The sequence below is a fragment of the Haliotis cracherodii genome, unplaced genomic scaffold (genome assembly GCF_022045235.1).
Source record: "Haliotis cracherodii isolate W230 unplaced genomic scaffold, xgHalCrac1.p SCAF_17, whole genome shotgun sequence".
NCBI classification, from domain to species: Eukaryota; Metazoa; Mollusca; class Gastropoda; order Lepetellida; family Haliotidae; genus Haliotis; species Haliotis cracherodii.
The window spans coordinates 17816858-17832996 of record NW_027266272.1 but is presented as its reverse complement, the minus strand read 5'-3'; the positions used below and the strand labels follow the sequence as shown (position 1 = coordinate 17832996).

At 39.8% G+C, this 16139-nt stretch overlaps 1 protein-coding gene across 1 annotated transcript in view; it reads right to left on the bottom strand.

Annotated features, from left to right (window-relative positions):
- LOC139464929 (protein C-mannosyl-transferase DPY19L1-like) overlaps positions 1–16139 on the bottom strand; it is a 48879-nt gene that overhangs the window by 12778 nt on the left and 19962 nt on the right. The window contains exons 4-14 of the mRNA XM_071246530.1: positions 15017–15154; positions 13905–14025; positions 12382–12475; positions 11458–11515; positions 6342–6433; positions 4928–5000; positions 4038–4142; positions 3130–3216; positions 2736–2792; positions 1551–1631; positions 170–271 (exon numbers count right to left, since the gene is read on the bottom strand). Coding sequence (XP_071102631.1) covers positions 170–271; positions 1551–1631; positions 2736–2792; positions 3130–3216; positions 4038–4142; positions 4928–5000; positions 6342–6433; positions 11458–11515; positions 12382–12475; positions 13905–14025; positions 15017–15154 — 1008 coding nt within the window. The remainder of the gene's footprint in view (positions 1–169; positions 272–1550; positions 1632–2735; positions 2793–3129; positions 3217–4037; positions 4143–4927; positions 5001–6341; positions 6434–11457; positions 11516–12381; positions 12476–13904; positions 14026–15016; positions 15155–16139) is intronic.

Sequence of the window (16139 nt, the reverse complement as noted above, 5' to 3'; positions counted from 1 at the left end):
CTTCATTTCTTAAATGATCTCTTAATCTTTTAAATGATCCCTTGTCTTTCAAATGATCTCTCAATCTTTTAAATGATCTCTTAATCTATTAAATCGTCTCTTAATCTCATAAATGATCTCTTAACCTCTTCAGTGATGCAGATTGAAACAACTAAATCAGTATACTCACTATTTCTTCAATGAAATCAAATTCCTTGGCACAAGTATACAACATGGTGTGGAAGTTTTTAAAGTCAGAAAACTTGCTTCTGAAGATTTCCCCTATGTGAGCCTGGAAATAACACAGAGTAAGAGTTAGGGATAAAGTCACCTTATGTCATTCTGATTAAAACATTGTTTAATTAGGCACTTTCTTGAAACTGACAGTGGTAAGTGACGATAATTCTATTTTAATTTGAAATGTTATTGCAAAGGTGAGTGAACACAGGAATTATGAGAAAAAAAAGCTAAAAAATGATAAATGACTTTGAATTCGTTAACCAAAATGGATTTTAAAAAAATTCCAAAATTTGGAATAAACATTTTCTTCCCCACAATACTTGCCATGGACATTCAGTTGAAAATAATAAATTAATTCCTGTGGTAGTTTTGAGGTGAGGAAGGTGAGAATGACCTTTTGGTCATAACTTTATTCTGGCCAAAAGTAGATGAAGAAAACCAGGCATGTTGCCTGAACATGTGTATTGCACCTCAACTGATATTTCCTTCAGTCTGTGATGAACCGAAAAAACTATCTTTTCTCAACAGAACTTAAAACCACCTTGAAACAGGAGTAAACACAGCTAAACAAATTTCAGGAAAATCACAACCTGACGACTGAACCCACTGAACGGAATAATCTGCACAGTCGAAAAAAGAAGCAGGGGTTGAAGGTTTGTATGTGGGAGAGTCCATGTTGTGCATTGAATACACATGGAACAGGAACTCCACATGCTCCGCATCAAAAACCACACAAGTACAAGTACGGTATTTAATGAAAATTGATTCTTCAGTTGTATGCAGACTCCCTACTATCCCCAAAGACCCCCAATTCTTCTTAAGTCTGTTTATGGATCTGTAGGTAATAATAACTGTGAGATAGGCCCGGCTACTCATCTGACAGATGATAAAACTGTCCTTGTCCATAATTATCCCTCAGATTATGTACGCTATCTAGATGACGTTGAAGGGAATCCCGTAATAAAAAGGAACAAACTAGATTCTCAAATCTTAGTGCATCAAACTTTACACTGCATCTTTTCTATTAGTATGGAAACTGTTAGCTAAATTTGAAATGAATCCATGCAGTAGTTTTCAAGTTATAGATCGCATAAATGTTTTATATAAAACATTCTTGGTCAAAATTGGTCTTATTGCTAAAGAAAGTGTTGACTAAGTTTGAAAAAAATCTATGCAGTAGTTTTCAAGTTATAGGTCACACACCAAAATGTCCTCGGAAGGATTACCAAATTCCTTGGTAGGTCAGGGGCAAAACAACAATAGCGTGACGTCATGTCGTTGGTTTAAATTACAAACGACAACACATCACTACAGGCGATACAATTACGTACATCATCTGCAATATTCAGCAGCTTCCCGACCACCATTTTACTGCAGACTGTTCCGATTGCCAATAGTAAACTTTGCACAGCCTGAAACACAATGGGGATACTTTACCGACATTGATATAACACAGAGTAACACCATGTTGACAGATAAAAGAGGATTGCGATTCAAGCTTTAGAGATGTGACCATGCACAGATCGTATCATGCTAGTCTCAGATAGGGATACACTGTTAAATTTATCATTCACCTTCCAAGTTGACGTTCAGTTTTCTTGTGCTAATGTAATGTGCAACATAATCTCGAATAAAGGTTCAAAACTAGAGGTAGTTGCATGTACTTTTGATTTTTCAGCTTCACTGCTTAAGCCCTGACAATCATAACATACCACCATGCACTTTATGTCTGATTACTTCCAGTATGGGGAACCAACATATACTACACAAAAAGCCCAACCCTCTAAGCGTGTGTGATTATTGTTTAGTCCCGCACTCAGCAATATTACAGCCCTATGATGACAGGCTGTAAATAATCAAGTCTTGACCAGACAAACCGGAGAGGGTAAGTTGACACACAATCAACCAAGTCACTGAGTCTCACTGTCCGATCCATTTCGTTGTTTGTTTGTGGTTTAACATTGCACTCAGCAAGTCCATCTATCATGTCTATATGATGCTGGGTTGTAAATAATCAAGCCTGCACCAGACAATCCAGTGATTGATATCATAAGCAATGATCCACGCATTTGGGTACATTGCCAGAAGCTTGATGTGCCATCAACCAAGTCATTGAGTCTGACCACCCAATCGATTAAGTCGCCTCTTATGACCAGCATACAGACCAATTCTTACTTGAACTGCTCATGGATTCCCAAAGTCGTCGCCCTTAACAATGGGGAGATGGGGACACATTCAGGTACACTCAAGTTCACCATGTCTCCCGCAAGACTTACAAGTAATGTTCACCCATGAAGATCTGGGTTAGAATTGGTCTTCAGTAACCCATTATTGTTGTAAGAGGCGACTAACGGTATCGGGTGGTCAGGCTCGTTGACTTGGTTGAAGCATGTCATCGTATCCCAGTTGCGTGTATTGATCCTTATACTAAGGGCCTCAGTTCCTCACAGACTACGGATGAGTCTGTGGAAGGAAATCAGTACAAACAAACTTTGGCTTGGTTCCACATTACCTACCATAATGATGATCTTAAAATGTAGTTTATCTAGGACTGGACGAAGGAATAGAATGATCTGAAAATGAGAGAAGATATTTTAGTCTGCTTCTCACAATTACATCATCATCATCATCATCATCATCATCATCACCATCACCATCATCATCACCACAGTGGTTATTGTAATAATAACTTATAATTGTTATTGTTATAATAATAATAAGAGAGAGAGGATAATAATAATAATAATAATAATAATAATAATAATAATAATAATAATAATAATAATGATCATCATCACAGGAGTTATTGTAACAATAACTATTATAATTGTTATTGTTATTATAATAATAGTAAGAAGAAAAGAGAGGATGATAATAATAATATTATCATCTCCCTCTAGTAGTACCTACCCACATGGAGATCAGACAGGATGCATAGAATGATGTCAGCAGCATCTCATTGCCGAACAGCAGCACATAACTGATGGCCAGGCCCAGCTGGAACAACAAACAACATGGTAGTGAGTGAGTGAGTGAGTGAGTGAGTGAGTGAGTGAGTGTCATGTCTAATTTTGGAATATTCCAGCCATTTTACTAAGGGAGACACTTGAAACAGGCGTGATGAGCGTGATGTTTGTTTGTTCATTGTTTAATGCCGCACTAAGCAATATTCCAGCCATTTCATGGAGGGAGACAGTGGCGTGATGAGTGTGACTTGTTGCTTGTTTGTTGTCTAACGCTGTACTCAGCTATATTTCAGCTATATGATGGACGACGGTCTGTAAATAATCAAGTCTGGACCAGACAATCTAGTGATTGACATCATGAGCATATATCTAGCCAATTGGAATACCATGAGAAGCACGCACTAACCAAGTCAGCGAGCCTGACCACCCAATCCCGCTAATCACCTCTTATGACAAGCATAATTGCCTCTTACGGCAAGCATGGGCTGCTAAGACCTATTCTCTACCCGGATCTTCATGGGTTGATGAGTGTTTTGAGCTAATGCAGTTACCACATAGCTAACCTACAGGACTGACTAGCTTCCCATACATCGGTGTATGGATGAGACTGGGATTATGACTAATTAAATAATTCTGAAATTGGATGACTGAGAAATTGATAAGACTAAGCCTCAGTCTAGTAAAATACTGAGTCTAGTAAGCTCCATTTATTATACTGGTAGTCCATAAAATAACACTAAAATCTGAAAATGGTGCTTTAGAGCCAATTTCAGGCGAGTAGACTAAAGGGTTATTGGCACAAAGTGGTAGATATTCTACCCACGTCAGAGAAAAGCAGTGTTTCCGACTTACTGACTGTCCAGAGAGGATGACTTTGAGCTTCCTGTCATCGATGTACTGCAGGACGTATGTTCCCATCACTGACATGGCCTGGGTCAGCAGGGCGAACTGGGCAAACTGTGACAAGAGAGGGACACATCAGCAACAAAACACCCCATTTTATCATATAATGGATAGTCTTACATTGGTACCATGATTTGATAAATATGCAAATGAGGTTGCCCATCAGGAACTATTTTCAAGCTCAATACATAGATGCAAAGCCTTCTTTCCATAAACTGTTGACTGATGTTTCCAAAATGCTAAGATAGGGGTTTTCCAATTTGTTGCTGTGTTTCTGTAGATTAAAATAGCTGCAGCGCATTTGGTACTACATGATAAATTGGGCGGTTCACACAAACACTGTATTCATACACGGTTTCTGAAGCAACTTCATTAAGTAAAATTACATCTTAATCATCGATCATTCTAAGAATGACATCATGTTATAGAGAGATTAATACCCTTGTGTATTAAAATATCATAAATAAGAAGAAAAACTATGTATTATGTTCACAACGGCTCGCATTTCTAATATATGATTTTATCATACGGAGACACACTCTAACCTGGAAGTGGAATCCCCAAGAGGGAGTGTTCTTGTTTAGTATATATACTCACTAATAGACAAACAGTCCCTTCATATTATTTAAGAAATAAATGACGAGTGGGGGTTGTTCATCATACAATAAAACACAGCAAGAAGAATAAACCAATGTTTTACCATGAAATAAACCATGCTTCGTTCTTCATTGTTATTTGCGATTTATTAACGTAGCTATCTTATATAAGCTGTTTAAATTTTCTACTTTAACATTATCATAATTATCTTAATAGTCTCTCTAAAGCAGATAAAAGCTCACCTGCCACGGCAGCATGAAGCACACAGAGGCAAGGGCTATAGCCACACTGTGGTAGATGTTTGGGGACTTGCACCTGGAAACACAAACATCACTTGCTACACTGACTACAAGACACTAGGGCTGGCTATCGATACAGATCATAGAGTTGGTTGGTTGGTTGTTTAACGCCGCACTTAGCAATATACCAGCTATATAACAGCGGTCTGTAAATAATCAAGTCTGGACCAGACAATCCAGTGATTAATATCATGATCATCGATCCACACCATTGGGATCGATGACATGCATCAACCAAGTCAGTGAGCCTGACCACCCGATCCTGTTAGTCGCCTTTTACGACAAGCAGAGTCACCTTTATGGCAAGCATGGGTTGCTGAAGACCTATTCCAGCCCGGAATCATCACAGGTCACTGATCATAGACAGTGATAATCGTTAACTAAATATCGATCAATTATTGATGAATATCGGTAAAGCAACTAGGAGCAAATACACACAAAAATTCCAAAAGAAATCAACATATTTCACTCCACTGGTGAGTGGTGGCACACTTATGCAGGGATGACTTTGTGGACATTTGAGATACAATGTATAACAAAAACAGTAACTTTCCATCTTCAGCAATTGACATAATTGAAAATAACAGGTCTGTTTTAGTAAATCTAAACTTTATTTCATGACAATAGTTCATGTGAGATATTTTCGATGACACAATTTTCATATCGATAATTGTTAATATTTCTTCCCATCGACAATAATTCTGATTATTGATTTTTTTTCCCCAGCCCTACAGCTGGTACTAAATTTATGATTTTCAACTGAGCCCTTTAGGCAATTAAGTTATTATAAATGTGCTATTTTGATTTTAACAGTATCATTGACACTGTAATACAGAGATGGAAATTAGCACTCGCCCACTGGCCCAGACCTATTTTGTTAATTTTTAAGGTAACTTAAAGGCTAGTAGAATTTTAAATGGATGTTTATTGCTATTTGTTCACACTATTCAGTGGGGCTGCAATGAATGCACTATGAGGGGAATACTATTCATATCACGAATATAGGGTAACAAATACGAATATTAATTCATGTAGACAATAACAAGTCAGCAGCTGATGCATTATTTGTTACATTCAGTGAAGCAATAATAACATAAATTATTTTACATGGTTTGTTAATTATCAATATATTATACATGTATATACTGCACTGATTGGCACTGTTCGTTTTCACCATTCTGAATTACCATGGAATAGCAGTGGTCGAAATTCAAAGGTGTCCAACACAGAAAATAGTCATCAGATTGTGGATCATTGTCTCTGTTTAACTTGTTTTTTTATGTGAGTGAGTGACCCTGCAAATCATTAGATGGACTGACTGTCAAACGTGAAATGGATATGTATACACATTACATACCTCAGTGTAAATGTAACTAGTAGCATCTGGAACACAAGGAAGGGGTAAGCGAAGCTCTCTCGGAGGGGTGGCGTCCACTGTACTCGGGTGGCCTGAAACAGACACTTGGTATTAGAGACAGAGAGTAGAGAGTTTACTGGTAAATAAATATTACTGTTTGTCAAGGCAGTATCACTAAGAATACCTTAACTTATACCTTTGAATCAACACAACTTCAGCCATTAGTCCAAAGACCAAGTCTAGTAAAATATCCTAGATGGCAGGGTAGTATAGATGTGTATACCATGGATGTCAGGGTAGTATAGATGTGTATACCATGGATGTCAGGGTAGCATAGATGTGTATACCATGGCTGTCCGGGTAGTATAGATGAATGAATGAATGAATGAATACTCTTTATTTCCCCCAATGATTTGGAGAGTAGTACATACAATTACATTACATTATTTGACAACGGCAATGACAAAATACATGTGAATACAACAGGTTGAGCTGGGTAAGCAGTAATGAAGTGATGCGTGAAACTCTATTTACATGATGTGTGACATAGCTTCACAAATACAATATGGATGTTAAGTTCCATGAGCTGACATGTTTAGCCACGATACTCATGAATGTTGCCCAGCTGTCAAGTGTCATGTCCTGGACCACATCTGTAATAGCACCGAGGTATGTCAGAATCTTGACGGCATCACTAGACGTGTCCTCAAGTCTGAGATATGTTTCAAGGCTAACATTGTCAAATAGAGACTCACTAAGCACATTTCTCTGTTTCATTAGGCCATCACAGTAAAGCAATTGGTGCTTAACAATGTCATCACATTCACTGTTACAGATAAGACATAGTCCAGACGTTACAGGTAATATGCCGAGCTTTACAAGAGCATATACAGGGGGGGGAGTAATATCATACCATATACACAGAGACCAGAGACGATGTGGGGCAAGGCGGGTGTGGATAGCACTAAACCTATGCATGTCTGGACGTTGTTGCAAAGTATTTCTCCAATTCATATTTTCAGACTCACTAATAGCTCGTTGTACCATGCTTTTCCATACACTCTTAGATGGAAATTCCCCAGAGTTGATTAGTTTATCTAAGACGCCTGAGAATCCATACTTTTGAGCCACATTCAGTAGATCATGTGTTATGGATCTGGCACTGTGTGAGATCGTGGTGACATATTGGGATAGTCTGAGATAGAAAATCGGCTTCACAATGGTTGTGCCTGCTGCTCTACAGAGTCTTCCCAGAAAGAGAAGCTTCATTTTCTCCACCTTGCCCAGCATTGACCACAATCCTAGAACCTGGGTTGTAGCAGCTGTAGAGGATCTCCTGTGAAGGTTTTGGACTCGTCGTGCAAAGTAGCGCTGTAGGGTTTCCATCTCACTGATCTCACGGTTGTTGATATTAGGCCAGAGCTCACATGCATAGAAGGCAGTGGGGAAGATCACTCGTTGCCAGATATTCGATGAAGATACTGGGCTCAATCCTCCAGCTCTAAGACCAACATTTCTTAAGGAGTTGATTGTCTGTCGCGCCTTAGCACAAGCCCTAGCAGTTCGTTCACTTGCTTTTTCCGTGTGTATCAGAGAGCCGGCATAAATCGTACTGCTTTGGATCTTCATTGTCACATCTCCAATTCTGAACACAGGTCTATTACAATGTCTTCTGTTATTGCAAAAAGACAAGACACAGCTCTTATTTGCGTTATATGTCAGTCTCCAGCGCCGAGCATACTGGTGGATAGTATCAAGAGACATATTCAGTCCATGTACACTCGTACTCACAACAGTAGTGTCATCAGCCAGTACTACCGTTGGGATGTGCTCCTTACCAACAATTAGTCCACATTGTAGATTATCAAGCTGGGATATCAGGTCATTGATATAGACTAGAAACATCCATGCTGAGAGCACGCGACCTTGTCCTACTCCTTGTTGAACATTGAACAAATCACCTGTGCTCCCATTGTATTTAACACAAGCACTTGCTTCTTGGTAAGATTGACGGATAATGTGCCATGCACACCCTTTCACACCAAGATTGTATAGTTTCAGTAGCAGCCCCTCATGCCATATCCTGTCGAAGGCCTTTTCGTTATCCAGAAAGGCAACATATATATTTGAGTGTCTATCTTGATAATAGGAAATAGCCTCTTTTAACACAAATGTAGCAACACTGGCGCCATGCTCTTTCCGGAAGCCGCATTGGAGACGATGTGGGAAATCAGGATTAATAGATTTGATGTAGGACTCCAGTCTGTCTAGCAACAGCCTCTCAAATACCTTCCCAATCACGGATGTTAGAGTGATACCGCGATAATTAGCTGGGTTGCATTTATCTTTATTATTCCCTTTGTAGATGGGAATAATAGTTCCAGTTCTCATCATGACAGGCGTGTAACAAGTACTGATCATCATATTGTAGAGGTGTGCCAGATGTTTAAACAGAAGATTGTCAGCATTACAGAGGTGTTCTACAGTAATACAGTCTGGTCCAGGAGACTTATTCTTTTTCAGCCTCTTAATGGTTGATTTCACTTCATTAGATGCAATACTTGTCGCCAGGATTGGATCGTTCTCAGATATGTTACTGTTTGCTATATCACAAACCTTTGATTTTGTTTCCTCATAAAAGTCCGTTTCAAACTCAGGCCTATCGAGAGGAGACAGCAGATCTCCGTAGTAATCAGTCCACATATTGCAGATGTCTTCGGGTGTGCTGGCCGTCTTGTCTTTATACTGTAGAGATGTACACGTTACATTAGTCTTCCTCTGTCTCCTGACAGTTCTATAAAATTCACCAATGTCCACTTCACAGGCAGAGTTCAGCTCTGTATACTTGTGTCTGTCCCATTGCCGTTCGGCTTTTCTTTTCTGTCGACGGAAGTTGCATTTAGCTGCTTTATACTGTTTATAAGAGCCATGTGCATCTCCTCTAGGTTTACCTTGAGATATCCATTGTCGTCTAGCATGACGCATCTGGTAGTGGTAGTAGTCTAGACTAGATCCTCTCCAATAGGGCCGAAGGTATGGTCTGTATGATCCTGTTGGGATGTACATTGCTGTTGACGTGTGGAGAGAGCTCACTATAGCATCAAAGTAATATTCCACCATATCGCTGTCAGCATGTGTCACGTCTGGAAGGGTGTCCCCAAGTATTTTGTTAACTTCAGATGAGTACATCTTCAGTTCAAGGCCATTCGCCTTCTGCCATTTGTAAGTTGGGGGAGTCCATAGCTTTTGCTCTGTTAAGAACGCATCGCTAAGGAATGATACCACTACTGGTGAATGATCCGATATCTCGAAATCGATGTTGTTATTGACAGAGGTCGTCAGCACAGATGATTGAAGAGCATCTGGCAAGAAAATATAATCAATCAGAGATGACTGTGTTCCAGCCTTGTTGCACCATGTCTTGAGATGACCTAGAGTGACACCACAGTTGTATGATGGTATCATGTTTCTTGTATCCAAGTATGACTGCAGTACAGTGGAGCGAGGGGATGCTGGGTAATTTACAAGATCTGTATTAAAATCTCCACACAGAACAACATACCTGCTTTCTGATAGCTCATCAACCACGTCGAACACTTCCTTGACACTCTCCTCATACACTGCTGTGTTGTGATTAGTATCAGGGTAGTATAGATGTGTATACTATGGATGTCCGGGTAGTATAGATGTGTATACCATGTATTGCAGGGTAGTATAGATGTGTATACCATGGATGTCAGGGTAGTATAGATGTGTATACCATGGATGTCAGGGTAGTATAGATGTGTATGGATGTCAAGGTAGCATAGATGTGTGTACCATGGATGTCAGGGTAGTATAGATGTGTATACCATGGATGTTAGGGTAGTATAGATGTGTATACCATGGTTGCCAGGGTAGTATAGATGTGTATACCATGGATGGCAGGGTAGTATGCATGTGTATACCATGGATGTCAGGGTAGTATAGATGTGTATACCATGGATGTCAGGGTAGTATAGATGTGTATACCATGGATGTCAGGGTAGTATAGATGTGTATACCATGGATGTCCGGGTAGTATAGATGTGTATACCATGGATGTCGGGGTAGTATAGATGTGTATACCATGGATGTCAGGGTAGTATAGATGTGTATACCATGGCTGTCCGGGTAGTATAGATGTGTATACCATGGATGTCAGGGTAGTATAGATGTGTATACCATGGATGTCAGGGTAGTATAGATGTATATACAATGGATGTCAGGTTAGTATAGATGTATATACCATGGATGTCAGGGTAGTATAGATGTGTATACCATGGATGTCAGGGTAGTATAGATGTGTATACCATGGATGGCAGGGTAGTGTAGATGTGTATACCATGGATGGCAGGGTAGTATAGATGTGTATACCATGGATGTCATGTTAGTATGGATGTGTATACCATGGATGGCAGGGTAGTATACATGTGTATATCATGGATGTCAGGGTAGTATACATGTGTATACCATGGATGTCAGGGTAGTTTACATGTGTATACCATTGATGGCAGGGTAGTATAGATGTGTATACCATGGATGTCAGGGTAGTATAGATGTGTATACCATGGATGTCAGGGTAGTATGGATGTGTATACCATGGATGTCAGGGTAGTATAGATGTGTATACCATGGATGTCAGGGTAGTATACTTGTGTATAATATGGATGTCAGGATAGTATAGATGTGTATACCATGGGTGTCAGGGTAGTATAAATGTGTATACCATTTATGTCAGGATAGTATACTTGTGTATACCATGGATGTCAGGGTAGTATAGATGTGTATACTATGGATGTCTGGGTAGTTTACATGTGTATACCATGGATGTCTGGGTAGTTTACATGTGTATACCATGGATGGCAGGGTAGTATAGATGTGTATACCATGGATGTCAGGGTAGTATAGATGTGTATACCATGGATGGCAGGGTAGTATAGATGTGTAGGGTAGTATACATGTGTATACCATGGATGTCAGTGTAGTATAGATGTGTGTATACCATGGATGTCAGGGTAGTATAGATATGTATACCATGGATGTCAGGGTATTATACAAAAAAGTAACATGTGTATACTATGGGTGCATATCCTACCTCTCCATGGTTGAAGAAGTAGCAGGCCACAGTGAGGATACCACCAATCATCCTGTCACTGCAACACAAGGAGAACAATGTCATTACCCATCATGGTGAATAAATGTTTGATACTCATACATGTAGCTCTAGTATTTGAGGGGGTTGATATTGGATTAGGTGCCTCAGTCTGGCAGTGTGGGTTTGAATACCCCCAAAAGTACTAGAATCTGTACTTTACTAAGAAAGTGTTATCCCAAATATAACATTTGTTACATTTGACCACTTTCTAAATGGCATTAAGTGATCATATATGACGGTGGTCTATAAATAATGGAATCTGGACCAGACAATATAGTGATTGACATCAGGATCATCAATCTACGCAATTGGGATCCTGTTAGTTGCCTCTTACAATAAGAATGGGTTGCTGAAGACTCGGATCTTCGTAGGGTTAGTGTTGTTTCATGGCACTGGCAGCAGTACTCAATCTATAGGTTTGAGACCTGTAAAACATTGAGTCTGGCCCAGACAATCCAGTGATTGATATTTTGAGAAACAATCCATGCTGTATCAATTTAGTCGCCTCACCTGAACCATTTAGTCGCCTCTGTTTTTTTGTTTTTTTATTTAATGCCGCACTCACGATATTCTAGCTGTATGACTGTAAATAATCAATCAGGACGAGACAATCTACTGATTGATATCATGAGCATCAATTTACGTAATTGCAATACAATGACATTCATCAACCAAATCAACGAGTCTGACCACCTGATCCTGTTAGTCGCCTCTTATGACCAGCATAGGTTGCTAGGGATCAATTCTAACCAAGAATAACCATTGGTTGCCAATTTAGCACCCTATTACGGATGGCAATGGGGCACTAGGGACTTTTTGTACCGGAAGTCAACATGGGGATCGGGCACAAGAAGTCTATCTCACCTGAGGTACGTCCCGAAGAGGAAGAAGATGCCCATCATTATACCATTGAGAGCGAAGGCCGATTCCACATAGAAGTAAGATGGTTCACCCAGGCCTACAGCAAGAAGTGACATGGACACAATTAGAAATATACTTTGTTGCTTTTTTCTTATTTTGTATATGCATTTCTGTGGTAGCAAGTATGGGAAGTGATTCATATGGAGTGAAAGAAGGACTAAGCTAACATTGTATTGTGAGTGAGTAGGAGGGAGTTGGGTTAAACACCAATTTGAACAGTGTTCCAGTTATAAGACGGTGTGTCGAAGTGATGCACGTTTCAGATGTTTACCACTTTGGTGAAACCCACGTGCATGTATTGTGCTGACAAACCTAGAAACATAATCGGGGTGAACTGGGAATCAAAATCACAATGATAGGTGTCTGGTGTGCCCTAGGGACGCAGTGAAGTGATATTACATGACTGAGATACTGACATGAACCAGGCTTCAGATAAGAAGCACCTGGTAGCTTGATATCGGCTAGTCTGTAATTAGAGTATTTACCTTTTCTGAGACAGATATACTACTGTATTTTCTTGAGTATAGTGTGCACCCGAGTATAATGCGCACCTCCGTCTAGCGGATTCAGTATTTAGTAAAAAAATAATGAATATTATGCGCAGAAAAAATTACACAGTACTTAAAAATCTAGATGATTTAATCTAACTTTCTAATTGAATAAAGAAGGAAAAAAGTGTTTAGTCTATTGCTCTGGGTGCATGTTGTGACTACATAGCCAAATTAACACTTTACTATTGAGGCATTGAAAAATCACTCCCCATTGTAAAAGATTTGCATGAAAGTATAATTAATAGTATTTAACATGTTTAACCATCTTAACCATCTTAACCACACAACAATAAATGTTCATCAGAAAAAACCCATTCTCTATTCACACTAGAAGAAGTTCAAGAACAAACAGTTATTTTCATCTGACAACAGTGAATCCGTCATGGCTGGTGGGTATTGCAACACACAGCCGTCCAATTGTGGGTGTTCCTTAACTTCTTTTGAGTTGTATCTGTCAGCGTGCTCCTTTTTATAGGAAATGGACACATTTACATATTTCCTGTAACGTGCATTAACAATACATTTATATCAAAAGAACATTGGGGTGCTACTCTCATTCACTTCGAGGAGCAGTAAGTAACCCGTCACCTGTCAAGCAAAATGACTTTCAAAATATGTAATGTCATCTCTTGGCAATTTGACTTTTTGTCTAAGATTGCTGGGAACAGAATTCATAACCGAGATAGGCTGACATAAAATTTGTCAATAAACAACTCCCGATTCATGACAGTTGAGCAGTGAACACAAAATCCTACAAGCAGACATCTTAAAGGTATCATTCAGGGAGGTGAAATTTCTTATTTGTCATAATCTGTGGATAAGATATCTCAGTTGTAATCAGGAAAGTTCTGACAACAGTGAGTTACATCCCCTGCGGGTCTACTCTTTTGAACCACAAGGTGGCGATACACTCACCTTCACAGCTCTGGACAGGAGTCTTCCCTTCTCCTCGGTTCACCTGCCAACACACCTTGGTCTGACGATTCAGACGCGCGTTCACATCTTCGTATATACGATAGCCGATACTGAGCGCAACCTGTGGAAACATGAAATGTGAACTGATGTGACATCATATGTACGGTGTACTTCCTTAGAACTAGATTCATGAATTGCCTGTCCTACCGTTTAGTGATTTTCGAGTGGGTGAGTGAGAGTGGTTTTATGCCGTTTTTAGCAATATTCCAGCAATATCACAGCGGGGATCACTGAGCTTCACACAAAGTACCATGTGGAGAATTGAACCCATGACTTCGACAAGCAAATTCCCTAACCAGTAAGCTACCCTGCCACCCCCGGGATTTGGGAGAAGATTATAAACCAAACAATATTATGAAGTGAACTTCTAGAGGAAAATTTCATATGAAAAGGAAGAAAATGTAACAGGAAAACAGATGTTGAACCCAATTACATACTACAGATTAAGATGTCGATACTGTTTGGAATATGCATGTGTAGCTAAGATTCACCCAGCAGTTTCCTATATAAAGTTAGTGAGTGAGTTGGGTTTAACGCCGCTTTTAACAGTATTGCCATTATATCACGGCGTGTCAGCTTAATGTGGGAGGAAAGCCCGAAGTGATGCAGGTCTCAGACTTTTACCACTTCGGTGAAACCTATGGGCACGGGTATGGTGCTGACAAACCTAGAAACATAATTGGGGTGAACCGGGATTCAAACCCAGTCATAGGTTTCTGGCGTACCAAAGGGACGCAACAGCGAATCACAGCGCCTTTGACTGGGCCAGTTTCCTACATAAACATATTTACAAATGACATGTGAATAGATATACACCACACAACATTTGACAGGAATACTGAGGTATTTCATACTGTGACGTAACTCTATTTGACGACGACCCCTTTTTGCACAATGAATTTTTGTTTAATCAACTTAGAATGAAGCTGCAGATGCTTCAGTTCCTTGGCAAATTTGAATACTATTCGTCTGACAACATGTCTTTCAATGAGTCATATTCAGGCCCCACCTAGATACTCCCTATCCCAATCAAAGTTGTGTAGATAACTTACCTCCGGGTACAAGTTAAATCTTTTGAGGACATTGATGGTCTGAGGATACTCTGTTACGTTGTCGTACATGATTTGATTGAGACCTTCCATGAATGATGGCGCGTGGATCAACGTCTTGAAGTAGGAGTAGTACAGGCCCTGAAGTACAGAAGCACACCATGGTTCAGTCCAACATAAGACCAGTCTAACAAAACAGTAGTAGCTCTACACCTATTGTATGTCATGAGTTATGACAATCACAGCACTGCAACCACTTTGTGGAAACACTTAACAGTGGGTGAGTGGGTGAGTGAGTGAGTGAGTGAGTGAGTGAGTGAGTGAGTGAGTGAGTGAGTGAGTGAGTGAGTGAGTGAGTGAGTGGGTGAGTGAGTGAGTGAGTGAGTGAGTGAGAAGCACTAGTTCTGCATTGTCACAGTAGCGATTGTATTCACAGGGGTATCCCAATATTTGAATTGCTTGTGTGGTTGGGTATTGCATGTGCTTTACTCAACAACATGAATTAAATATTTGCATTCTTGAGTTTGGATATGTTCATGAGTGAGTGAGTGAGTGAGTGAGTGAGTGAGTGAGTGAGTGAGTGAGTGAGTGAGTGAGTGTGGTTTTACGCCTGTTCTAGCACTATTCCAGCAATATCACGGCAGGGGGCACCAGAAATGGGCTTCACACATTGTACCCATGTCAGCATTTGAACCTGGGTCTTCAGCGTGACGAGCAACGCTTTAACCACTAGGCTACCCCATCGCCCCGAAAACACTGAACAGATCACTGGGATATAGTAGAAATACTCGAAATCTTTCCTGTTTCCATGGTTTCAGTGAGGGAGCCAAGACTATCATTTGACAAGAGTTTTAGCATGACGAATGCCACAAGTTGATTGTAAAGTTTTATGTTATGGCAGTTGTTCACTTTGTGAAACAGAACACTTGAATATAGTAGAAACATATGTAATCTTTCCTGTTCATTAGAAAGCATTACAAATTGAGATTAGTCCTATATGGTCCTTGCCAACCTGCCCAATAGTTAAGGTATCAAAGGCTTAAAAAAATCAAAGAATTGGTTCCCAGGCAATGACTTTTAAAAATATGGTGCGCATGGTGTTTTTGGTTTTTTTCTTGATGTTCAA